General features: G+C 45.8%; 1 protein-coding gene across 1 annotated transcript in view; it reads left to right on the top strand.

The window, feature by feature from the left end:
• Window positions 1–21030, top strand: part of LOC145408074 (uncharacterized) — a 53085-nt gene extending 32055 nt beyond the window's left edge. The window contains exons 2-18 of the mRNA XM_080278884.1: window positions 9882–10637; window positions 10713–12539; window positions 12672–13418; window positions 13479–13694; window positions 13746–14081; window positions 14217–14435; window positions 14514–14717; window positions 14790–15056; window positions 15117–15538; window positions 15635–15713; window positions 15837–16124; window positions 16245–16406; window positions 16548–16709; window positions 16746–18143; window positions 18825–19033; window positions 19631–19739; window positions 20861–21030. Coding sequence (XP_080135010.1) covers window positions 9882–10637; window positions 10713–12539; window positions 12672–13418; window positions 13479–13694; window positions 13746–14081; window positions 14217–14435; window positions 14514–14717; window positions 14790–15056; window positions 15117–15538; window positions 15635–15713; window positions 15837–16124; window positions 16245–16406; window positions 16548–16709; window positions 16746–18143; window positions 18825–19033; window positions 19631–19739; window positions 20861–21030 — 7571 coding nt within the window. The remainder of the gene's footprint in view (window positions 1–9881; window positions 10638–10712; window positions 12540–12671; window positions 13419–13478; window positions 13695–13745; window positions 14082–14216; window positions 14436–14513; window positions 14718–14789; window positions 15057–15116; window positions 15539–15634; window positions 15714–15836; window positions 16125–16244; window positions 16407–16547; window positions 16710–16745; window positions 18144–18824; window positions 19034–19630; window positions 19740–20860) is intronic.
• The last annotated feature ends 6548 nt before the right edge of the window (window positions 21031–27578 follow it).

The raw sequence follows: 27578 nt of genomic DNA, 5'->3' as shown, positions 1-27578 counted from the left end.
CTTCCTCCACCATTTTAAACTTCCCGTCTCTCTTTTTCCGCCTCGCCAGCCACATCTCCATTCCTCTAGCTTTTATTTTCTCTTTTCTTTCACTCTCTTATGTCGTTCTTTTTGTTTCGTTTTATTTTCCTCCTTTCCCCTCCCTCTCCTTCTCCCTCTTCCCTCTCTAGTCCTCCCTTTCCCTCTCCCACCTCCCTCCCCCTTTCCTCTCCCACCCCTCCCCATCCCCCTACGCCCTCCCCAACCTCTCTCCCTCTCCTCCAACTTTCACCTCTCACTTTTCCCCCCTCTCCCCTCTCTTCTCTCCAACCCCACTCCCTCTCCACTCCTTCATCCTCACAGACCACCTCCGCCTGCATCCATCACAACACACAAACACCTACATCCTCATTCTTTCTATTATTATTCCGCAAACATCCTCCGTAGGTAGGTTTCTGTGCCACTTATCTTTGCCTTCTCTTGTATCTTGTAATCTCATTCCCTCCTTTGTACTTTCCTTCGGTTCCATGTTTTTTTCTGTTCCCCTTTTCCTGCTTTCCTCTCTTTTCACTGGTTTTTAATTAATACTACTCCATCATATAACCATACAACACTTGCTTCTTTGCTGAATTAAAGCTCCACAGTCGGATGGGACGAATAACGCTTTACATGTGAGGGGGGCTAGGGTTTATTGCTCACATAACGCCACTCAGGGACGAGCGAGGAAGGTCATCCTCGCCTTAAAGGTCGGGACTGAGTACCCTGGTCCCTCGCCCCTACACTCCATGTCAAAAAAAAAAAAAACTGAATGACAGAAATATCAGGTAATATTTGGTCCCACCTACACTTACCCTTACACACAATGATAGATGGATATTACTACACTCTGATCCCCGTCTACTGTACACCTACCCCTACACAGACAGAACCTATCAACCAAATCGCCTCTACCTAACCCTCAAATATCCGGAGCCGCCCCTTACCCACCCACTGTAACGATATGTGCTCTTCCTAACTGCTGTCTCTCTCCCCATTCATTCATCTAGGACACAGTGTTTGGCGTCAACCCCCAGCATAACTGTACCTTGTCCTCCTGCTCCATCCCTCCTGCTTCTGTCTCCTTCGTCCTGTCTCTCTGCTGTCTTTCGCATTGTCTCCTTAAGTTGCTCTCTCTGTGTTCGTCTTCGTTTGATTTCCCCTTCACATGTCTCCCTCTTCATTTTCTTCTTTCTCATAATTTTTCCCCACATCTTCTCTCTCTCATCCTCTTCATCTGTGTCCCTCTTCATTTGCCTTTCTTTCCCTTTTCATCTATCTTCTCTTTTTTCCTCTTCCTCTGTCTTCCACTCTCTTCCTCCCTCAGTCGCTGTCCCTTCCTCCTCATCTGTCTTTCTCAGTCGCTGTCTCTTCCTCCTCATCCATCTTCCTCAGTTTTCCTCCGTCTTCCTCTGTCTTCGTGCCAATCAATCTTCCTCACTAACTTCTCCAGTACTGTTTATACTACATTTGTCCCTTCTCATCTCTCCTCCCCAAAAATAATCATCTTCCCTGATTTTCCTTTCCTCTTTCTTGACACACTTCTACACCTTTTGTTTTTCCCATTTTTTTTTTTTTTCATATTTTCCATAATTCATTTTACCTGTCCTTTATCATACTCTCACCTTTTGTTTTCCCACATATGTATTTGTTTTTTCCTCACTCGCCATTCATCCTATTCTGTATATCTCACACATCATCAATCTTGTCTCTCCTGTCATCCATTTTGCTGTGTTTATGTACCTCTGTCTTGTCATGTTCTTTTGCATTCTGTTTTCTTTCAATACACACACTCTCTCTCTCTCTCTCTCTCTCTCTCTCTCTCTCTCTCTCTCTCCCTCCTCCTTCTTCTTCTTCTTCTTCTTCTGTCTCTGCCTCCTTCCCTTAGTTTATTTTACATTTCCTTTGTTTCCTCCTATCTCTGTTTTCCAATAATTCACTCTGCCCTGTGTCTGCTTTCCATCTCTCTTGTCATCTTCCTTTCCAGTTTGCTTTCTTACAGGCTCTCTTTCTCCAAGTATTTTCTTTTCCATTTGTTTCTTGTTATCTCTGCTTTCTACTAAATCCTTCTGTTATCTTTTTGCTTCCCATCTTCCTTGTCATGTTTTCCTCTTCTTAGTTTACTTCCATTATACTTTCTTCTTCCTCCAAATCTCTCTCTCTCTCTCTCTCTCTCTCTCTCTCTCTCTCTCTCTCTCTCTCTCATGCCGTGTTCTCTTCAATTATGTATTCCTCCAAAACAGCCTTTTCTTCTTCTCTATCCATCTTCCTCCATTGCTTGCTTATCACCTCAAACCACAACACTGCTCAGTTCACTTATGTTCCTTCTCCCTTCATTTCTCTATCACATTATCCTACTAATTTTATTCCGCTCATAGATATTCTTTACAACATCTTTCCTTCTCTTTGCATATTATTTTCTACTTCAGTCTCTCCCAAGTCTCATTTCCATCTTTACGTCCCAATATTTTTCTACCTCGCATTAAAATATCTTGACATCTTTCTTCATTTTAAAAATCATAAGGGCACTGTCAACTTACCAAACATTTTTATTTTATACAATACTTTTAAGGGGCACAAGAACTCTGTCAATATTTTTTTCTTTGCCATGTCAGTCTGCTCAATGTCAACATGCCTAACGTTTTTTAGACTATATTGGTTAACGGTACAAGAACTTTTATTTTATTTTTTTATCTCATCAATATTCTCAGTGTGAACATGCCAAACATTTTTTCGGCTGTTTTTATTGGCTGACGCGCTCTGACAAACTTTTTTTTTCTTCGTCAATATTCTCATTATCAACATGCCAAACGTTTTTAGGCTACGTTTACAGCGGCACACAAACCCAGGCATTTCTTTCCTTTCTACCTGAAGTCAATTTTCTCACTATCAGAACACCAAACGTTTTTTTTACACTAGATTTATAACTATCACACGAACTTTTACAAACGTTCTTTTACTATCTCAAGTCACTTCTTTTCGCAGTCAATATTCTCACCATTTTTTTGACGACACTTATAAGCGGAATATGAACTTTCCCGAACATTTTTCTCTGTCTCAAATCAATCTTTCTCATTATTTACTCGTGCTGTCTCTTTTCTTTTACTGCAAACACTTCTCCCTTTCCACACATTACCTTCTCTCTCTCTCTCTCTCTCTCTCTTACTCCTTGCCATAAATCATCCTCTCAGACTTGCATTTTCTGATTACTCATCTCTCTCTCTCTCTCTCTCTCTTCCAACCTCTGTTCCTCTTTGCCTCTTGAACATTGCACTTAATGTCTCTCCATCACGTCTTCTTCCTTTCTCTGCTTCCTCCTTCTCTTTCTCCTTGTCCTCCTGTTTTTCTTCATTCTTCTCTTGTCCTTTTTCTTCTTCTCGACCTTTGCACTTTACGTCTCTCATCTCCTTTCCCTCTTTCTTTTTCCCTCTGTCTCCTTCTTCCCCTTCCTTTTATGCTGTCCTCGACCTCCTTCCTTTCTATTCTCCCTTCTTCTCTTCTCCATTCCATTCCTCCTTCGCCACTCCTTCGTTATCTTTCCTTCTCTTCCTTCCTTCTTGAACTCCCTCTCTCCTCCCCTCTCCTTCTCCTCACCCCCCCCCCTTTTATTTTCTTTAATAATTTCTCCACTCTCCTTCCTTTCCTCTTACTTCCCGCCTTCCTCACTCCACTCCTCTTTCATCTCCTCGTCGTTACTTCACCTTCCCTCTTTTTCCTCCTTCGCCAGCACCCTCTCTCACTCCTTCTCTTCCCCCCTTCTTCCCTCATTCCATATCCCCCGTTCTCTCTCCCTCCTCTCCTCCCTCCCTCCATCTCTCTTTCTCCCTCTACCACCCTTCTCTCAATAATTCGTATCTGCCTCATCCTTTTCCTAGGGCTTACATTTTTTGTCTGCCACCTTGACCTTCTCTCTCTCTCTCTGTCTCTCTCTCACACACACACACACACACACACACACACACACACACACACACACACACACACACACACACACACACACACACACACACACAACTATATATTTATAATATCTATATATACATATATATATAAAATATGTATAGTTAACAGTGAGAACATCATGAATAAATGCAGTATCATCATCACGCATATACTGGTAAAAGAAATACGCAAAATAAATGAGAGAAATGGAAGGAGTAGAAATATGATCATTATCATCATCATCATCATCATCATCATCACCCTAACTCTAGAACTGTAAATGGGTGGGAAATAACCAGGAAAAATGAAACTTAAAAAAAATGCTATTATTAAACTGTGCAACGGAAAACGAAGCACACATCCACCCACTCTGATGTACAACCCTTGAAATCCATCAAAATAAGTTATATATTCATACACATGCATAATACATACACAATACGTATACCAATCAGACCCTGCCCACCCTGACCATCTGCCTGTTGTTGTATGGGGTGGGAAGTGAGTGGTCAAGTGGTTAGAGAAGTGATTTGCTGTCCAAAAGGGCTCGAGTTCAATCCAAGGCTAGGACAGAGATCAGACTGATGAATTAAATATCGTTGAAATAGACTTTACAGATATTCCGCAACACCCACCAACGTATCACAAAAATAACCTGGCTAATAAAACTACACTAGTCTTGAATAAAACACCTCTAACGGAAAGTGGGTATTAGTGCTAAAGATGTGATATGTGAAGGTGGGCAGTATGTAAGAGAAATGCTGGTCCTCAGGAAATGAACTGTCTATACATAGATCGGACACATGGAGAGAGAGAGAGAGAGAGAGAGAGAGAGAGAGAGAGAGAGAGAGAGAGAGAGACAGACAGACAGACAGACAGAGACAGAAAGGAGGCCGTGTGTGTGTGTGTGTGTGTGTGTGTGTGTGTGTGTGTGTGTGTGTGTGTGTGTGTGTGTGTGTGTGTGTGTGTGTGTGTGTGTGTGTGTGTGTGTGTGTGTGTGTGTGTTGCAAAGCCCATTTATGTTGCATGGATTAATTAATTTCTTGAGCCAGGCGCCAGGGACCTATCAAATATCGGACTGACCCTTCCCACCCCTCCAGCTGCCCAACCTGTTTATCGGACCGTATACTGGGTGGGACAGGAGACCGTAACACCTCATCTTCTCCTATTTATTCTCCATATTATAACTTAAAATTCTCTTGCATGCTTTTTCTGTCGTTCCAGTTTCGATAATACAAGAGGATATTCAGATGTTAAATGTAGAATAAACTGTTATGGGAGAGGTGTTACGACAGCTCCGAAACCACTTAAATTACGACCCCTCAGTGGACCGCCAGGCCGCCTTAAGAGGGGAGATTTATGACCTACTAAAAGGATAATAGTAGAGGAGATGAATTTATAATCAATTTTAACTTATAAGATGAGCGACTCCACGACTAACAATTATCATAAGTAAATTTGTTTTTTGTATTCTGTCACTTATAAATTGACTTTAGTTTGGCTGTGCAAGTGTTTACCAGCTGTATGAGTGAAGACAAACATACAAGGAATCTTATACACAACTCAGGCTTATGGGAGTTTATACATACGTGGGTCAAGCTAATTATGGGTGATTTACAATGTTTGTTATGGGAGGAGGAGAGGCAGAAAGACGTCTATGAAAACATTATTATAAAACTTTACTGCTTTAGTGAAGAGTAGAACGTGAAATGGATATGGGAACATACCTCATCATAATTTATTAGCTGGTACTTTAAGCCGATTATGGGGAGAGGAGGGGAATGATGGGGTCCATGAAGAAACAATTAATTATTATCGCGTTAGTGGGGAGAAGCAACGTAAATACAGACGTACGGTAAAATGATTCCAACTGAGAATTCGAAGCTTCTAATTACTAATCGCCTAGTGTCCGTATGTATATCACTTCATATTTGGTTCATTGCTGGATCAGACCTTTTCCTCGGAGGGAGAGAGATAGCCAGACTTAACCCTTACCCATGCAAGCGAAGTGCGAATGGGGAAGGGGTGTCTGTAGTCGTGGCTTTAGGCGTAAGCCCAGGTTCATCTGAAATGTGAACCCACCAGACTGCAGGGGGAAGTTGCCCCCCCTCCTGCTTTCTGCCATCCTTCTGTCAGGGGACAGGGAAGGAGTTTAGGAACGCCTGCATAACCAGGCAGCAGAGCCACCCAGCTATGCCAGCGCCACGCTCGAGGGCGCCCCTCTCCACCAGATTTCACTGAAATCCGATGCCAACATTTTGAGATCTTGTACACAATCAAACAGACGGAAGTGAATACATAACATCCGTCCAACCTGGCTGGTGGAGGTATAAAGTATAAGCTAACAATATCCAATATTAATGTTTGCCGCAGCATTCGAACCCTAGACTCGGTGGACACGCATCAAAAGACGAATGCGCTACTCACCGAGCCACCGCAGCTACAAGGTCCATTTAGCCGCCATTACTTAGACGGTCATACTCTAAGTGGCTCTAGATATTTCGTAACACCTCTTCCTTTGCGATATATTGTGCACATTACATCTAAAACATCCCCTGTATTATATTGATGGAATCTAAGCAATATCAAACCAAAATAAGTAACAAATAAGAGAATGTTAAGGTGTAATTGCAAACTAATTCGCCAAGGAAGAGGTGCTACGAAGCCTCCTACGCCTCCTAGAATACAGGCTAAAAGTAAAGGCGTTTCCAGGGTGCACCACGGGGAGGCGGACCTTACTACACCCCACCACTGATAAAGTGAAATAATATTGTGATGGATTTTGCACTTGAGAATTGAAGGAGAGGAAGCTATAGTTGTTGTCTGCATCTGGTGGAACTGGGTCACACTCGCATCTTAAATACTATGGTGGCGTGAAATTCCATGAACTTTTGCTGTAAGACTGAGAGAGCTGCCTTAAATCGACCCTGAAATCTGAGTACACTTGGCTATCAACCAGGGTGATAGGTGTTAGGGATCTTTGTCACGCTAGAGGAAACGAACTACAGTATGTGAAACCTGAAGAGAATGGTGGTGGTGGTGGTGGTGGTGGTGATGATGATGACAGCGCAAATTAAATCGCTAAGGGAGAGGTGCGAGAGAGTCTGTAAGTCGAAGAAAATAACCTTCGATAGTCAGCTGTGAGTCACCGTCCCTTATGATCCTTAGCATGTGGATCTTACCATAATAACGCTGATAAGGAAAACACTCTAATAAATCAATAAATACATAAATGAATAAATAAATAAATAAAAGTTGCAAGGTCTGAGGAGAAGGAAGGACGGGAAAGTGGAAGGATGAAGGGAAGGAAGGAAGGACGAGAGGAAGGAAGGAAAGACGAGAGGAAGGAAGGAAGGAAGGACGAGAGCATGGGAGGAAGGGCGAGATGGAGGAAGAAAGGATTCATAGGAAGAAAAAAGACAGAGTAATGGAGGAAGAAAGGAAGGTGGGGAAAGGAAGAAGAAGGGAGAAAGGGAGGAGAGGAGGGAACAGAAGGAAGGTGACAGAGGAAAGTAAGAGGGGACAGTCAGAAAGACACACGGAAATCAAGAAAGAAGAAAAAGACGACTGAAGGAAGGTGGGGTAGGAGGGACACACAGGAGGAAAGATGGGGCTAAAGAGGACAGGGACAGAGGAAGCAGTAGAGAGTGAAGAAGATATCGTCTCTGAATAACTCAGTTATTTGTGATGCGTGACTGAGTAGAGCTTTGTAACAGGGAAGGGACTGGGGAAGAGGGTCAGCAGTCTAGTGCCTAAAGGACAATATCCCCTTTATCTATCCGTCTCTCTACCTAACTGTCTGTTTTTTCATCTACCTTTCTATAAATCTATCTGTTTATATTTTCAACCAATTATTCATATATCTACCTATCTGTCTAATTCTCCATATATCTTTCTATCTATCTGCCTATGTACATATCTCTCTGTGTGCTCATCTATCAGTGTCTATTTCCAAAGCCCTAGTTCCAGAGTTTGTACAGGTGGACCTTGGGGAACAGACTATCAAATCTATACCCAAGGTCGGACACACACACACACACACACACAGAAAGATGTCCCCGAACTGAAAGAATGGAGAAGGCCCCAGCGAAGCACCCCAACCGGTCCCATAAAAGCTCATTGGTGGAGAAATATGACCCAAACCACAGACCGATAAGCTTAGCACAGGGTCGGGTTCCCTGGGCGGGTAACAGTTCCTGGGGACATGCCCTAAATAGCTGGATTTTCTTGTGCTGGGGTTTTGGGGTACTGTCTCTAGGAAAGGCCTGGTCAGTCAGTCACACCTTGGGATTTTCGGAGCCCCATTCAATCAAAACCAAGGCCCGTATTCTCGTCGGTTAAAGAAGTTCCCTGACACCTCTTCCGAAGCTACTTATTATGCTTATTACACTTTACTGTCCTCTTCTGTGTTACTTGAATCATTCTACCATCGCCATCCACTGCATTAATAACGTACAAAAAGATTTAAGCCAGCCGTGCTAAAAAAATAAATAGGTAAGGAAGAGGTGTTAGGCAGCCTCCTTACCCCACGAGACTACGGACCCAAGAACCTAAGGATTTTCACAAGCATAGTACTTCACTCTAGTCAAGCCCCGTATAATGCTTCACTTTAGCACCTTTAGATTTTCACCCTGTCAGTGTTATGAACATTCTCTCTCTCTCTCTCTCTTTCTCTCTCTCTCTTATTCTACACTCTTCCTCAAAAGTGCAAGTTCAGTAGCAAACAAGTCTAGCTCTTGAAAAAAACAAAAAAAAACATTAATTTTGAGGGAAAATATGCAACACCTTATCCTTGTCTTATTTCATTTCTTTTTTTTTACTTTCAGGAGCGGGTGGACAAAAATGGGGGGGTTAAAACTACTCCTCCTGCTGAGCCTCATCGTTATCGTCTCAGGTAACCCAATATAATATACTCTCTATATATATTTTCACCTGGTATAACACTGCCAGCGCTCCATTCTGAATACTGAACTGTAACAAAATATTAATACTAGCATATGGTGCTAGTCACGAAGAAGTGTTATAGAAAGGATATAACTAAAGCCGTGATACTGTTTCATTCTGCCACTGAACTATGTGTTTGCTGTAGTGTGCAAAAGGTCGAAAATCTAAGCCAAACTGAGGTGGAAGTAGCAGCAGTAGTCGTAATCATAGGCTCATCTGAATGGTTACATAACTTTGACGAAAATGTTAATCTTTTGCAATTAAAATCCTTCTTTCAAGCACCAAATCTGAAAGAAACTGGAATTGCTAGCATTCGGGTTTATGGGCATTACATTACCATAGTTTACATTTATACCACGTGCTAACTTAAGTATACCGGAGGAATGTTTTTGAGGGATCTGGGTGTAAACTATTTTGTGAGTTAATACAGTCATATAATGTTTTTATCCTTCATATTTCACTCAAATTTGCCAATAAAAAAGAGAAAGAAAAAGGAAAAATACCCATGTCCCCCTTTCATGACCTATTGTTTAGGACGCTCCAGTCGATCCCCAAGAGGTGACTGGGGGTTATTTGGTCATGTGATGCCACCAAGAACTGTTAACTGGTCATCTAATCTTTAATGCACTGGACTACTGGACTCTAGCCTTAGATCCTTGCCTGTATCACAAGAGGGAGTAAAATGAAACTGACTCTTACTGTTTCATTACCTCCAGCAATTAACATATGATTCTGTCAGACAGGTGAGTGTGAGGCTACTTGCGGAATGTCCTGTTTGATCTATCAGGTGGTGCCAGGATACCGGGGGCTTGAATGGTGCGTGAATGTGAGTGTGGCTCATTCAACTGGGCACACTCTGGTTAACATTTCATACTAGCACATTTTTTTCTGGCTCTATGGAGCCTACCTCATCCTACTTTGGGGTGAGGAAGAAGGTGTGGATGGCGATGATGATATAGTAATTCTGAACTTATTTCCAGGTTTGGGGAGACCGGAACTGAAAAGCCCAACCCGAACCTCCAAGTTGTTATCAGTATGGCGTAAGTACCCAGGGCGAGGCTCCTACAAAACTTATAGAACAGCGGGAGGCAACGAACTCACCAAGCCTCCCCCGCCGGCCTGCACCGAAGAGGGCTTTTTCCCCCAGCCAGGCTCCTGCCACAACTTCTACCGGTGCGTGGACATGACCGGCACCAAGACCCAGTTCGCAGTGTTCCAGTTCAACTGTCCATACGGCACTGTGTTTGACGACGACCTGGACATATGCAACCACCCGTGGGCCGTGACCAACCCGCCCGAGTGTTCAGGGGCCATGGCCAACCTCCCACTGCCTGAGCCTCCTGGGGTAGATGGGCCAGGAGGAACTGGGGGTATCGGAGGTACAGGAGGCACAGGGGGTACTGGAGGTACAGGAGGCACAGGAGGAACTGGAGGTACAGGAGGCACAGGAGGTACTGGAGGTACAGGAGGCACAGGGGGTACTGGAGGTACAGGAGGCACAGGAGGTACTGGAGGTACAGGAGGCATAGGGGGTACTGGAGGTACTGGAGGCACAGGGGGTACTGGAGGTACTGGGGGTATTGGGGGCACTGGAGGTACTGGGGGTATAGGGGGCACTGGAGGTACCGGGGGTATTTGGGGCATTGGAGGTACCGGGGGTACTGGGGGCACTGGAGGTACTGGGGGTGCCGGAGGCACAGGGGGAACTGGAGGCACAGGAGGTACTGGAGGAACTGGTCCTGATGGACCAGTAGGACCTGGAGGCACAGGAGGAGGAGCAAGCTCTGAAGAACATGGCAGTGGACACCCAGGAATACCTGGACTGCCAGGAACACCTGGGGTACCAGGAATATCTGGAGTGCCAGGAACCCCTGGAGTGCCAGGAACAGGAATACCTGGAGTGCCAGGAACCCCTGGAACACCTGGAGTGCCAGGAACTGGAATACCTGGCGTGCCAGGAACCTCAGGAACACCTGGAGTGCCAGGAACTGGAATACCTGGCGTACCAGGAACCCCTGGAACACCTGGAGTGCCAGGAACAGGAACACCTGGCGTACCAGGAACCTCAGGAACACCTGGAGTGCCAGGAACAGGAATACCTGGAGTACCAGCAACCCCTGGAACACCTGGAGTACCAGGAACTGGAATACCTGGAGTGCCAGGAACACCTGGAACACCTGGAGTGCCAGGAACTGGAATACCTGGAGTGCCAGGAACACCTGGAACACCTGGAGTGCCAGGAACAGGAATACCTGGAGTGCCAGGAACCCCTGGAACACCTGGAGTGCCAGGAATATCGGAAGTGCCAGGAACAGGAATACCTGGAGTGCCTGGGACAGGAATTCCTGGAGTGCCGGGAACCTCAGGAACACCTGGAGTGCCAGGAACAGGAATACCTGGAGTTCCTGGAACACCAGGAACACCTGGAGTGCCAGGAACTGGAATACCTGGAGTGCCAGGAACCCCTGGAACACCTGGAGTGCCAGGAACAGGAATACCTGTAGTGCCTGGGACAGGAATTCCTGGAGTGCCGGGAACCTCAGGAACACCTGGAGTGCCAGGAACAGGAATACCTGGAGTGCCAGGAACAGGAACACCTGGAGTGCCAGGAACAGGAATACCTGGAGTGCCAGGAACCCCTGGAACACCTGGAGTGCCAGGAACAGGAATACCTGGAGTGCCAGGAACCCCTGGAACACCTGGAGTGCCAGGAACAGGAATACCTGGAGTGCCAGGAACCTCAGGAACACCTGGAGTGCCAGGAACAGGAATACCTGGAGTTCCTGGAACACCAGGAACACCTGGAGTGCCAGGAACAGGAACACCTGGAGTGCCTGGAACACCAGGAACACCTGGAGTGCCTGGAACACCAGGAACACCTGGAGTACCAGGAATTGGAATACCTGGGGTGCCAGGAACAGGAATACCTGGAGTGCCTGGAACACCAGGAACACCTGGAGTGCCTGGAACACCAGGAACACCTGGAGTGCCAGGAACAGGAATACCTGGAGTGCCAGGAACCCCTGGAACATCTGGAGTGCAAGGAACAGGATTACCTGGAGTGCCAGGAACCCCTGGAACCCCTGGAGTGCCAGGAACCCCAGGAACCCCTGGAGTGCCAGGAACAGGAATACCTGGAGTGCCAGGAACCCCTGGAACACCTGGAGTGCCAGGAACTGCAACACCTGGAGTGCCAGGAACCCCTGGAACACCTGGAGTGCCAGGAACAGGAATACCTGGAGTGCCAGGAACCCCAGGAACCCCTGGAGTGCCAGGAACAGGAATACCTGGAGTTCCTGGAACACCTGGAGTGCCAGGAACACCAGGAACACCTGGAGTGCCAGGAATAGGAACACCTGGAGTGCCAGGAATAGGAACACCTGGAGTGCCTGGAACACCAGGAACACCTGGAGTACCAGGAACTGGAATACCTGGAGTGCCAGGAACCCCTGGAACACCTGGAGTGCCAGGAACAGGAATACCTGGAGTGCCAGGAACCCCTGGAACACCTGGAGTGCCAGGAACAGGAATACCTGGAGTTCCTGGAACACCAGGAACACCTGGAGTACCTGGAGCAGGAACACCTGGAGTGCAGGGAATAGGAACACCTGGAGTGCCAGGAACACCAGGAGTGCCTGGCACAGTAGGCGTTCCAACCGGCCCTGATGACCAAGATAGTTCAGAAGCAGGAGAACCTACTGGCACTGACAGTGTACCAGGATCAGTGAGTAGTGGGGTGACTCCTGGCATTGCTATTTCTGTTGGAATAGGAACAGCAGGAACACCTGGTGTGCCAGGAACAGCAGGAACGCCTGGATTGCCAGGAACCGGAACACCAGGAGTACCAGGAACAACAGGAACACCTGGTGTGCCAGGAACAGCAGGAACACCTGGTGTGCCAGGAACAGTGGGAACACCTGGTGTGCCAGGAACAGCAGGAACACCTGGTGAGCCAGGAATACCAGGAGTGCCAGGAGCACCTCAAGGACCAGGAGTACCAGGAACACCAGGAGTGGCAGGAACACCAGGAGTGCCTGGCACAGCAGGCGTTCCAACCGGCCCTGATGACCAAGATAGTTCAGAAGCAGGAGAACCTACTGATATTGACAGTGTACCAGGATCAGTGAGTAGTGGTGTGACTCCTGACAATGTTATTGTTGTTGGAGTGCCAGGAACAGCAGGAATACCTGGAGTACCAGGAACAGCAGGAACACCTGGAGTGTCAGGAACAGCAGGAACACCTGGAGTTCCAGGAACAGCAGGAACACCTGGAGTGCCAGGAACACCAGGAGTGCCAGGAACAGCAGGAATACCTGGAGTACCAGGAACAGCAGGAACACCTGGAGTGCAAGGAACAGCAGGAACACCTGGTGTGTCTGGTACATCAGGGATACCAGCAGTGCCAGGAACACAAGGAGTGCCAGGAACATCAGGAGAGCCAGGAACACCTGGAGTGCCAGGAACACCAGGAGTGCCAGGAACACCTGGAACACCAGGCACAGTAGGAGTTCCAACGGGTCCTGATGACCAAGACAGTTCAGAAGCGGGAGAACCTACTGGTGCAGCAGGAACAACAGGAACACCTGGAGTGCCAGGAACAGCAGAAGTACCAGGAACAGCTGGAATACCTGGTGTGCCAGGAACAGCAGGAACACCTGGAGTGCCAGGAACACCAGGAGTACCAGGAATTGGAATACCTGGAGTGCCAGGAACAGCAGGAACACCTGGAGTGCCAGGAACACCAGGAGTGCCAGGAACAACAGGAACAACAGGCACAGTAGGAGTTCCAACGGGTCCTGATGACCAAGACAGTTCAGAAGCAGGAGAACCTACTGGTGCAGCAGGAACACCTGGTGTGCCAGGAACAGCAGGAACGCCTGGTGTGCCAGGAACAGCAGGAACGCCTGGTGTGCCAGGAACAGCAGGAACGCCTGGTGTGCCAGGAACAGCAGGAACGCCTGGTGTGCCAGGAACAGCAGGAGTACCAGGAACTGGAATACCTGGAGTGCCAGGAACAGCTGGAATACCTGGTGTGCCAGGAACAGCAGGAACACCTGGGGTGCCAGGAACAGCAGGAACACCTGGAGTGCCAGGAACAGCAGGAACACCCGGAGTGCCAGGAACACCAGGAGTGCAGGGAATAGGAACACCTGGAGTGGCAGGAACACCAGGAGTGCCAGGCACAGCAGGAGTTCCAACCGGCCCTGATGACCAAGATAGTTCAGAAGCAGGAGAACCTACTGATATTGACAGTGTACCAGGAACAGTGAGTAGTGGTGTGACTCCTGACAATGTTATTGTTGTTGGAGTGCCAGGAACAGCAGGAATACCTGGAGTACCAGGAACAGCAGGAACACCTGGAGTGCCAGGAACAGCAGGAACACCTGGTGTGTCTGGTACATCAGGGATACCAGCAGTGCCAGGAACACAAGGAGTCCCAGGAACATCAGGAGAGCCAGGAACACCTGGAGTGCCAGGAACACCAGGAGTGCCAGGAACACCTGGAACACCAGGCACAGTAGGAGTTCCAACGGGTCCTGATGACCAAGACAGTTCAGAAGCGGGAGAACCTACTGGTGCAGCAGGAACAACAGGAACACCTGGAGTGACAGGAACAGCAGGAGTACCAGGAACAGCTGGAATACCTGGTGTGCCAGGAACAGCAGGAACACCTGGAGTGCCAGGAACACCAGGAGTACCAGGAATTGGAATACCTGGAATGCCAGGAACAGCTGGAATACCTGGTGTGCCAGGAACAGCAGGAACACCTGGGGTGCCAGGAACACCAGGAGTGCCAGGAACAACAGGAACACCAGGCACAGTAGGAGTTCCAACGGGTCCTGATGACCAAGACAGTTCAGAAGCAGGAGAACCTACTGGTGCAGCAGGAACACCTGGAGTGCCAGGAACAGCAGGAACACCTGGTGTGCCAGGAACAGCAGGAGTACCAGGAATTGGAATACCTGGAGTGCCAGGAACAGCTGGAATACCTGGTGTGCCAGGAACAGCAGGAACACCTGGAGTGCCAGGAACAGTAGGAGTACCAGGAACTGGAATATCTGGAGTGCCAGGAACAGCAGGAACACCCGGAGTGCCAGGAACACCAGGAGTGCCAGGAACACTTGGAACACCAGGCACAGTAGGAGTTCCAACGGGTCCTGATGACCAAGATAGTTCAGAAGCAGGAGAACCTACTGGTGCAGCAGGAACAACAGGAACACCTGGAGTGCCAGGAACAGCAGGAGTACCTGGAATTGGAATAACTGGAGTGCCAGGAGCAGCTGGAATACCTGGTGTGCCAGGAACAGCAGGAACACCTGGAGTGCCAGGAACACCAGGAGTGCCAGGAACACCTGGAACACCAGGCACAGTAGGAGTTCCAACGGGTCCTGATGACCAAGACAGTTCAGAAGCGGGAGAACCTACTGGTGCAGCAGGAACAACAGGAACACCTGGAGTGCCAGGAACAGCAGGAGTACCAGGAACAGCTGGAATACCTGGTGTGCCAGGAACAGCAGGAACACCTGGAGTGCCAGGAACAGCAGGAACACCTGGAGTGCCAGGAACAGCAGGAACACCTGAAGTGCCAGGAACACCAGGAGCATCTGGAGTGCCAGGAACACCAGGAACACCTGGAGTGCCAGGAACCGGATCACCTGGGGTGTCAGGAACATCAGGAGTACCAGGAATACCAGGAGTGACAGGCATACCAGGTGTGCCAGGAGCACCTCAGGGACCAGGAGTGCCAGGAACACCGGGGGTGCCAGGAACACCAGGAGTGGCAGGAACACCAGGAGTGCCTGGCACAGTAGGCGTTCCAACCGGCCCTGATGACCAAGATAGTTCAGAAGCAGGAGAACCTACTGGCACTGACAGTGTACCAGGATCAGTGAGTAGTGGAGTGACTCCTGGCATTGCTATTGCTGTTGGAATAGGAACAGCAGGAACACCTGGTGTGCCAGGAACAGCAGGAACGCCTGGATTGCCAGGAACCGGAACACCAGGAGTACCAGGAACAACAGGAACACCTGGTGTGCCAGGAACAGCAGGAACACCTGGTGTGCCAGGAACAGCAGGAACACCTGGTGTGCCAGGAACAGCAGGAACACCTGGTGTGCCAGGAATACCAGGAGTGTCAGGAGCACCTCAAGGACCAGGAGTACCAGGAACACCAGGAGTGGCAGGAACACCAGGAGTGCCTGGCACAGCAGGCGTTCCAACCGGCCCTGATGACCAAGATAGTTCAGAAGCAGGAGAACCTACTGGCACTGACAGTGTACCAGGATCAGTGAGTAGTGGAGTGACTCCTGGCATTGCTATTGCTGTTGGAATTGGAACAGCAGGAACACCTGGTGTGCCAGGAACAGCAGGATCACCTGGAGTGCCAGGAACATCAGGAGTACCAGGAATACCAGGAGTGCCAGGAACACCACAAGGACCGGGAGTGCCAGGAACACCAGGGGTGCCAGGAACACCAGGGGTGCCAGGAACACCAGGAGTGCCAGGCACAGCAGGAGTTCCAACAGGCCCTGATGACCAAGATAGTTCAGAAGCAGGAGAACCTACTGATATTGACAGTGTACCAGGATCAGTGAGTAGTGGTGTGACTCCTGGCATTGCTATTGCTGTTGGAATAGGAACAGCAGGAACTCCTGGAGTGCCAGGAACAGCAGGAACACCTGGAGTGCCAGGAACAGCAGGAACACCTGGAGTGCCAGCAACACCAGGAGTGCCAGGAACAGCAGGAATACCTGGAGTACCAGGAACAGCAGGAACACCTGGAGTGCCAGGAACAGCAGGAACACCTGGTGTGTCTGGTACATCAGGGATACCAGCGGTGCCAGGAACACAAGGAGTGCCAGGAACATCAGGAGAGCCAGGAACACCTGGAGTGCCAGGAACACCTGGAGTGCCAGGAACAACAGGAGTACCAGGAACGGCTGGAATACCTGGTGTGCCCGGAACAGCAGGAACGTCTGGAGTGCCAGGAACAGCAGGAACACCTGGAGTGCCAGGAACATCGGGAGTATCAGGAATACCAGGAACACCGGGGGTGCCAGGAACACCAGGAGTGGCAGGAACACCAGGAATGCCTGGCACAGTAGGCGTTCCAACCGGCCCTGATGGCCAAGATAGTTCAGAAGCAGGAGAACCTACTGGCACTGACAGTGTACCAGGATCAGTGAGTAGTGGAGTGACTCCTGGCATTGCTATTGCTGTTGGAATAGGAACAGCAGGAACACCTGGTGTGCCAGGAACAGCTGGAACGCCTGGATTGCCAGGAACCGGAACACCAGGAGTACCAGGAACAATAGGAACACCTGGTGTGCCAGGAACAGCAGGAACACCTGGTGTGCCAGGAACAGCAGGAACACCTGGTGTGCCAGGAACAGCAGGAACACCTGGTGTGCCAGGAACAGCAGGAACACCTGGTGTGCCAGGAACAGCAGGAACACCTGGTGTGCCAGGAACAGCAGGAACACCTGGTGTGCCAGGAACAGCAGGAACACCTGGTGTGTCAGGAACAGCAGGAACACCTGGTGTACCAGGAACAGCAGGAACACCAGGGGTACCAGGAACTGGAATACCTGGAGTGCCAGGAACAGCAGGAACACCTGGCGTGCCAGGAACAGCAGGAACACCTGGAGTGCCAGGAACAGCAGGAATACCTGGAGTGCCAGGAACAGCAGGAATACCTGAAGTGCCAGGAACAGCAGGAACACCTGGAGTGCCAGGAACAGTAGGAACACCTGGAGTGCCAGGAACAGCAGGAATATCTGGAGTGCCAGGAACAGCAGGAATACCTGGAGTGCCAGGAACGGCAGGAATACCTGGAGTGCCAGGAACGGCAGGAATACCTGGCGTACCAGGAACGGCAGGAACACCTGGAGTGCCAGGAACAGCAGGAATACCTGGAGTGCCAGGAACAGCAGGAATACCTGGAGTACCAGGAACAGCAGGAACACCTGGAGTGCCAGGAACAGCAGGAACACCTGGAGTGCCAGGAACAGCAGGAACACCTGGAGTGCCAGGAACAGCAGGAACACCTGGTGCAGGAGGGGGTCCCTCTCCACCAGCAGTGACGTTGGTGTGTTACTATGACAACAAGTACCGGCGCCATCCACTCTTCTGCAACAGCTACTACTACTGTCTCTTTGACGGACTCATGTGGACCTTCCCCGTCTTCACTTGCCCCGCTGCACTCATCTTCGACGAGCTCACTCAGCGCTGCTCTTATCCTGGTCAGTATAGTAACCTATAACTGCTAACCTTTTCTTCTTTAACCTCTTCATCTCTTTCTTCTTAATCTCTAACCTCTTCACATCTACGACTAACCTATTCTTCTCTAATCTCATCACTTCATCACATCCAACTCCTTCACTTTTTCACCTCTAACCTTTTCACTACTAACATTATCGCCTCTAACTTTCCTCTTAGTTCATTACTTCTAACCTTTTTACTCAGACGCTTTACAGTTCCAGACAACAATATTGATCCACTAAGTTATGACAGAAAAGGAGACACTGAACGATGATTTTAGAAACCCAGTGATGCAATATCTTCTTAGCCAAACACACCTTTCAGAATATTATATATTAGTTTCATTATTATTCGGCTAAATAGGGAATTGATTATGTTCGGAACAGTACTCCTTATTTATTTTGGGTACATCCTTGCGATTTTGGATATAATTTCTCGTATTCCTGGAGTTTATGAAGGATATGATGATGATGATTATGGTAATAATAATAATAATAATAATAATAATAATAATAGTGATAACTACAACAATAATAATAAAAACAATAGTAATAATAATAATAATAATAATAATAATAATAATAATAATAATAATAATAATTATAATTATAATAATAATAATGATGATGATGATGATGATGATGATGACTACTCCCTTGCAGACGACACGGAACCTTGCACGGCCAACCTCGCCCCCTACCCAACACCTCAACCCATCACAGGGGACGACCTCACCCTAAACACGACCACCCCTGCTACCCCTCTCACGACCCATGGCCCAGAAGGAGGGACGACCTCCTCTGCAGAAGTCACCATGTACACCGGCGGCGACGACACGGAAGTAGAGACGACGACGCAGAAGGCTTGGGAGGTATGAACGTTGTGAAAATATGGATGTCTGACGATTATTTTATACCTGGTGGGTTATTGGTTAGAACGTCCCAATCGGAGTGACGGCCTCGCATAGGTTTGATCCCCCAAGAGGTGACTGGAGGTGTTTCGATCTTGTAATGCCGTCAAGGGAGGTAAGCTGGTCACGTACCCTTAAATGTACAGGATTCCGAAACCCCGAGACCCTACATCCAGGAGGGGGTAATATGAGACAGGCTGTTATTTATTTATTCAAATAATTTTTTTCGATTATCCCCTTCTTTCTAGACTACTACTACTATTGAACGGTGCTTCAACTAGAAAGTCAGCTTCCTGTTATTAGTTTAAATTTACCTTAGCTGAAGACCCAAGATTTTTACATTTAGTCTGACATTTCAGTGACTTCATGTATGGTGCTCATGCTCTCTGTTTCCCCAAGTGAACACATAAATTCTGGCAGTAGCAAAAAAGAGTAAGAAAAACCAGAAGAAAAAGGAAGGAAATTACTAAAAAATCTTCATCTCCTCTGCTTCCCCAGCTAAAAAAAATTCTTCTGGCAATACCAAGAATACTGTCCTCATCTTTTCTGTGTCCCCAGGTGGTTGATTACAGCCTCTACCCGTGCCCCGCCCCAGGATACTACCCCTTCGAGGGTGACTGTGTTCGGTTCTACAAGTGTATCGTCACGGAGGATGGCAAGCTAAATGGTAGGGATGCCTTGCTCTTTATCCGCTCTATATCCAGTGTACAATAGTTCATCCATCTTAACTTGGGGCAATTTTTCGTCCTTTTGTAGCTTACATCCCATAGCTCAATGGCCGAATAAAAAAACAATGCTCCGGTTCTACATCCTCTCTACAACAAATTTTTTTTAACCGATAATAACAATTTGGCGGTTCTACACCTTCTCCACTACACTTATTCATGACTAACATCATATTCCAGTGGTAATCTACTGTTACAGCTCAGTATTCAAGATAGATCACAGTTTTTTGGCCAAGTTGAAGCGGACAGAGTAGAGTTTACTGAAAATGGCTAAGGCCTGTATGAGTGAATTATTTGGCCTGTGAGATGGAGCCAGAAATTTCAGAGGCTTGGATGGTGAGTGAATGGATACGTGTTCCGTTTTTACTGAGCACTCTGACAATAATTCTGCATTTTTATTATACCTTCTTTTCCATTTTACCTGTTACTGTGTGGTGGCACCGACATAACCAGGCCCCTCAACTTCCTGGTTATACAAACGTCCCTCAGCTACTTCCCTATCCCCCAAAAGGAGAATGGCGAATGGCAGATCAATTTACCCTGTAGTCCACTAGGTTCACGTTTCAGATGAACCTGGGGCTACAACAACAACAATAACAACAACTACTACTACTACTACTACTACTATTACTACTACCACTATGAATAATAATAATAATAATAATAATAATAATAATAATAATAATAATAATAATAATAATACCTGTACCTGTTTCTAGATCCACTCACCTAATAAAAAATAGTACGATATAGGGTTAGGATGATGGATGAAAGGATGGGTTTACACTTCACTTATATCTATGTATTACTGCCTCATATATTTCTTAGTACTAAATATTCTAAAATTTTTAAGCATTGTGGGAATATAGTAAAATATCATGCAATCCTTATACACTGAAAAGATTTTAGTCGATTTGTTCCATACAAGGTCATTTTATGAAACACACACACACACACACACACACACACACACACACACACACACAAACCCCTTGCACACATACAAAACACTACACATTTTCCCCGGCACGGTCATCACTTAACCCAACCTCCACTCCAACAGGTCTTCGCTACAAGTGTCCCCCCACCTACGCGTATTCGGAGGAGCGAGAGAGGTGTTGGCCGGAGGGTGAACTACCGCCCTGCCAGAGAATGATGCAGGGTGCCCACCAACGCCATACCGCCGCCATACAACTCACGGTCAATGATTTGGCGTGGTTCTTCGACTCCTAAAGGGATTCTGAAGTCGTTTTTGTGATGCGATCTAGTACGGTTCTTTGCGTCTTAAAAAAAAAAACTTCAGTGGCTGTTCTTGTGATGTGATCTAGTGTGGGTTTTCAGCGCCTAGAAACCTCCAGTGGTCGTCGTTGTGAAATTATATACCATGGTCCTTGGGTTCCAGGGAAAAGCTCCACGGTTTTTCGACTCCTTAAAAATTCCTATGAACCTGGTCGTGGATAAATATGACATGGTTTTTCGGTCCCTGAAAAGCTCATATGGCTCTTAACGTGATGTGCTGAGTGTATATTCTCGTCACCTTAACCCTGTCATTTTATATTACATTCTTGCCATTACCAGACATAGTACTCAGCTTTAGGAGTGGCTTAGTATTGGAGGGATTTTTTAAGCCTTTATCCGACCCTTCCATTGAAAAACACATATACATCTCTCCTAAACCCATGAAAATCGCTCTTCGGCTCCTAAGATCTAGTGGCTCTCATTATGATGCTATGTAGGGCCAATAATCTCGTCGACTTAGGTCACGGACGTACTGGTGGCGGGTGGGTGCAGGCAGGAGATTTTTACAGAGCTCTAACCCACTGAACTGACCACACTGACAATAGGTAGGACCAGATGAAGACGTGGTTCCATGTGGGTCCATGAAAGATGAGCTTAAACCATTCAAGTAGTGACACAGAATGGATACCTAACAGCTCGATGCCAACTTTCACTCACACTGTATTTTAGATGAGTCCCACACCAAGCACACTGACAGAGCATTTATTAGGCTACACTGCAGTGAGAGAGGACTGGAGAAGATTTAAAGAAACTGGAACTGCAGTGTTTATTCCTGCCTGTCTGCACTCACCCACTCTCGCTCGCCCCCGCCTGCCCCGTATGTGGCCGTGATCTTAGGAGCTCTCTGGCATCTCTCCCATAATAGTTAATTTCTGTGTATTTTACTTTCATATTCTACTGATTGTTATTTATGTGAATCGTGTTATTATTTAATGGACATAAATGATCAACAGTGGAATATCGAAGTGAAATATGCACGTTTATATTAGTGGAAAAAGAAGGTTGGGATGATGATGATGATGATGACGAATAAGCACAACGCACTGGTGGATCTGGGACGATGGGTGATAGATTTATATACAAAACAAATCAGTAAGGATCAGGTGCTGGAAAAAACGCTTCTGTAACCACTCGGTCACCACCTCCCACTCATATCCGACCCAGAGGTCGTAGTGAGGGGGAGTATGTTCTTGTTTGTGAATATGTTACATACACAAAGTTCAAGGCATTGTGAGGGCAATTATATTTAAAGATGTTTTATTTATTTATTTATTCATTTGTTTATTATTATTATTATTATTATTATTATTATTATTATTATTATTATTCCTATTATCAGGGATATTGACAGTGCAAGGCAAATATGTGACTTAATATTTATCATTGATTATTTGTGAACATCGTAATCAGAGCTTTATGTACAGAAGGTATTACGTGTATAAGTATTATCAAGTATTCACCTATTGTAATACTGCTGTAGTAATTTTTTTTTTTTTTGACAATTTCTTCAAGCACTGTAGCGTCAACAAATTTGCCAATGGTGTTAGTGAGCGTAGCAATCAAAATTGTTCGTAGAGAAAATATTAACCACATCACTATTACCACGACACCATCTTTATAATATCACTGTAACAGTTTCCATGACTATTTCTTCAAGTACTGTAATAGTAACAAATGTAGACCAGAAATATTAGTATCATAATCAGCCTTTACATATACAAGAAAATACATTACGTACCGTATACATATTATCAACGTACCACCTTTGTAATATCGCTGTATTTATTATTGTCAATTTTTTCACACACTATACCATATAAACAGCTATGCCAGCGGTTATATTATTATTATTATTATTATTATTATTATTATTATATCAGGGGTTCCCAAATGGGGTGATTAAACATAAAAGGACAATATGGCGAAAGGTGCGTTTTTGGAGTGCTACTGATTATAGATTTGAGAGATTTTGTGGTATTATTATTATTATTATTATTATTATTACTACTATTATTATTATCATTATGCTTTTTGTGAGTATGGTCAAAGTTTTGGTCTTTAACATGCCATAGAAAAAAAAAAACTGCAAATTCCCAAAACTTTGTAAAGAATTATCTCCAATTATATTCCTATATTTCTTGCCGTTACACGTTAAAAAGTAACACAAAATAGAGATGAATAACTCTACAAGCGAGACGGGGGTGAGGAGGGAGGGGAGGGAATTGTCCTTTTGGGAGTTGGGGAGGGGAGATGGGAGGGGGAATGATCAAAAATGGTCTGTCAGAAGTGGGGCATGAGCAGGATAACTTTGGGAACCTCTGTCTTAGGAGTTAGTGCACGACGCAATCCCAGCTTTACGTACGGAAATCCAACACTTGTAATGACACACGCTTGCTCAGGGTACGTGACAAATCGCCGGGCATTCTGTTGACCAAGCACCGCATTGCACCCTCAAGGCATTAAAAGAGGCTTGGGTCTTCCTGAACTGGCTTTACCCTCTAATTCAGGTTCGTATCAATGGCTTTGGAGACTTCTTAGCACTTCTTCTATTGCGATTTATTATGTATATGTCAATAACCTCTTGTACGTTAATGATGTAGAGTATGTAGATATTAAAGTGAAATAACATACACAATAACGTTAAGGTCCACAGCATAATACGACCCAATAAACTCTTGTTATTGAGGTAATGTATGACGATATTAAGACGAAATAACTAGCATATGAAACAATTTTAAAGTGTAATAAGCAAAATAAATCGCTTAGAAATTGGTGCACCGAAGCCTCCCATATCCCCTAGAACACGAACTTAGGACCAAAAAGTGCAATATTTTCGTCACAGAGAAGAGTCGTTTATTATTATTATTATTATTATTATTATTATTATTATTTAAAGCCTAGCAGAAATACCCAAGCCAACCCGAATTGTTGTGCCAAAACTTTACTGTTGCTTGTTGTTTTTTTGTGTTATTTATTTCGTGCCTCTGTCCTAATTTATATTATGTTTTATTACTGTATTACCCATGTATTTATTCCTTTATCGTTATACTGATGAGTTTTGCTTTTACAGTGTTTCATCACTGTTCAATAAAGTTTTCCACAAATGACCCCGAGTTTTGCCTAAGAGATCCCACCTGGAGTAAAGAAGTCTGTTGATCAGAGGGCAAGTGGTGTGTTTAGATGGTCTTGATACATAGAGTGAGTGGATGGTGGGATGGTGGTGAAAGGGGTGTATATGAGTGAGTTTGAGAGTGACACAGAATGGATGTAAGGATGGTGGTGAAAAGGGATTATATATATATGAATGGGTTTAGATGGTCTTGCTACACAGAGTGAGTGGATGGAAGGATGGTGGTGAAAAGGGTGTATATGAGGGAGTTTGAGAGTGACACAATGGATGTAAGGATGGTGGTGAAAAGGGTTACGAGTGAGTATGACACAGAGATAATGAATATAAGAATGGTGGAGAAAAAGGTATACAGTGTATGGGTGAGTTTGGAGAGTACCTAGAGAGTACAGATGTAAGAATGGTGGTAAAAAGGATATATATGGTGAGTCTGAGAGTAACACAAAATGAATGGACGTAAGCGGAGTGGTGAAAAATATATATACCATTTTGTGTGGATCGTTTGGCTTGCAAGGTGAAGCAGACAATTTCGAAGGGTTGAATGATGAGGGAATGGATGTGAGTCCCATTTCACTCGACGCTCTACTTGAATGCTCCTTAGCTCTCACGTTGTCCTGAACCTGCTTCCCCACCCCCTCAATCCTATTTACTGGTGGGAAAGAGGATTGAGATAATTTTTAATTAAAGATAAGAGGAAGGAAAAGCAAATTAAATAAATAAAAAAGGCAGACAAACAAATTTAAGTGTTCACCAGACATTTAAGATCATAAAGAAACACTGGTATCTGAAACTTCAGTATATTTTTGCACTTGGATGTTATTTTCTGTTCATTAAATCTAGAAAACTACTCATTTATTTTTGGTAGCTGTGTGTGTGTGTGTGTGTGTGTGTGTGTGTGTGTGTGTGTGTGTGTGTGTGTGTGTGTGTGTGTGTGTGTGTTTCAAATTACAAGAGATGTATTATGGGCAACAACGGCATAGGCTATATTCTCCACAGCGTCAACCAGCAGTAAAGGAGATATAATTCCATTTCAATGTTAATTTCCCTTCTCTCATAGGGAAGTGAGTGGCACCAATAAATAAGATGGAGATTGCTATGTACAGTAAAAAAAAAAAAAAAAAAAAAATTAACACTCCCCGAATAAAGTGTCGAAACCTAATTCATGCTAAACTACTCAAACAGAAATTAAAAAAAAGGAAGGGGGGATCTTTCTTAACCCCTTCAATACGATGACGTTAGAGTCAGTTTGTTCTTGCTAGCTGTGGACAATTTCCTTCAGTTTGGAAATGATCTCTCGCACTGAATGGATTAATGAAGATTACATTTAACTCCCCCACTTAAACAAATTTCTCCTAAACAAAATTAAATATATAATCTGGAGGTGACAAGAATGAAATATGAAGAACGTCCTCGAACTGAAGGGGTTGATTTGGGACTCCAGGCGCGACTCTAATGCCCTTTTTAAGTTTCATTCTCACTATCGGCTAACTTACGATGGGAACGAAATGAACCGCCTGAAAGTTTCCCGCGTAACTGTTCCAAGTTCAGGAGGATATTCTGTTGGGGCTACCTCCGCCGGCGCCCCTGGAGAAACTGGCGGGCGGGATGGGCACGACCTTCTGGGGTTCCTCCGGCAGGTACTCCATGACGTCCCAGTACACGCTGGAGCCGAAGAAATCCTCCAGGTTTTCCGGGGAGATGACGGGAACGGGAATCACCTTGTGGGTCTGGACGGCGTCGGACAGCCGGGTACATTCGCCCACCTTGCTCACTTCTGCGCAGCGTGTCAGTTTTGTGTCGAAGATGTAGCCGTCTGGACATCGGAACAAGAAGCCTGGAACATGATGAAGGAAGATATTTTGTCTCACATTCACACACTGTTTTGATGCTATTAACTACCGGCTCTCCAGGTTACATTTCCCCGTTGCACTCACTTCAGCACAGTGTCTCTTCCAAGTGTACTGTAGAAAATGCAGCCGTCGGGACAAAAAGCTGAGAAGAAGAAGATGATGATGATGATGATGATGAAGGAAGATATTTTGACACACACTGTTTTGGTGCTATTAACAACTAGCTCCCTAGGTTATGCTCCCCCTTTTCATTAATATCAACACAGCGTCTCTTCCTCGTGTAGAAAATGTTGCCTGTCAGGGCATCAAAATAAAAAGCTAGGAGTGATGAAGGAATATTATACGCCTTACACAGTGTTTTGATGCTAATAACGAAATATATGCTATACTCTCTCATTTCACTCACTTTGGCACATCATCTCTACCTTGTATCCAAGATCTAGCATTTTCTGAGTATCGGAACAAGAAACCTCTAAGATAGTGATGCAATATATTATGTCATACACAGTGTTCTGATGCTGCCTACTATGAAACTCGAAGGTTGTAATTTCTTACTTCATCTACTTGAATATTAAGTCTCCGTCCTGTGTCAAAAGAAAGTCTGTCGAACATCGGAATAAGTAGGCTGCAAATGGTGAATGAAAGTATTTTATCAGAGAGTCAGGTACACTGCACTTGACGTTATAACCAAATGTCAGTGTGTAAAGCGAGTCTGAATAATACACTAAGACGAAGAAGTATCAGACATAAAGGACGTCACGCTAATAAAGAACTCTAAATTCCCACGCTACATCTGTTATCAAAATTCTCACGAGTGATGTAAAGTGAAACCAGTACTGAACCACAAAGTCTTTCAGTAAGGAAGGTCCTTCTCAAGCTGAATAAACTCTCAGGGGAATGTCATATTTACACATTAGGCTTCAGTAACGTGCTGAAAGGGAAGCCTTCATGAGGTGGCACTGGTATGACCGGATGGTGAGGCTACCCTGTTATAAAAGTGTCCTTCAATCCCTTACCTGTCCCCTGAAAGGAGGAGGATGGACTGCAGAATAAGGGAAACTTTAGTCTGTAGTCCACCTGAGTCACGTTCAGATGAGCCTGGTATTGCAACTACTACTACTGCTACAGAAAAGCAGCAGACCACCACTATATTCATTATCGTCTACAGCAACGACGTGCACCGAAACTAACCTTTAACGATGCAGTTCATGGTGTGGATGCATTGATAGAACTGAGAGCAGTCTGTGGCGGCGGGGTAGTAGCCGGGCTCAGGACAGTCGAACACTCCGCTCTGGTCCAGCTGAGGATGACAAGACAGAGTTAATGGTGCCATTCTATGGGCAGTATTTCTAGCTGCGTTGATTATTCCGTAATGCCTCTCCATCAGCGATTTACTTTGATACATTTTTTTTTTCACTAGTGCGTTACTGAAGCAAGCTACTGTACTGTATGTCGATACTCGAAATACATAATAAAATAAATTACTCGTATATTAAGGTGTTATA

The sequence above is a fragment of the Coenobita brevimanus genome, chromosome 75, assembly GCF_032717465.1.
Source record: "Coenobita brevimanus isolate Jiangsu-jjx chromosome 75, ASM3271746v2, whole genome shotgun sequence".
NCBI lineage: Eukaryota > Metazoa > Arthropoda > Malacostraca > Decapoda > Coenobitidae > Coenobita > Coenobita brevimanus.
Note: the sequence above shows the minus strand (reverse complement) of the source record. Positions and strands in the feature narration are given on the sequence as shown.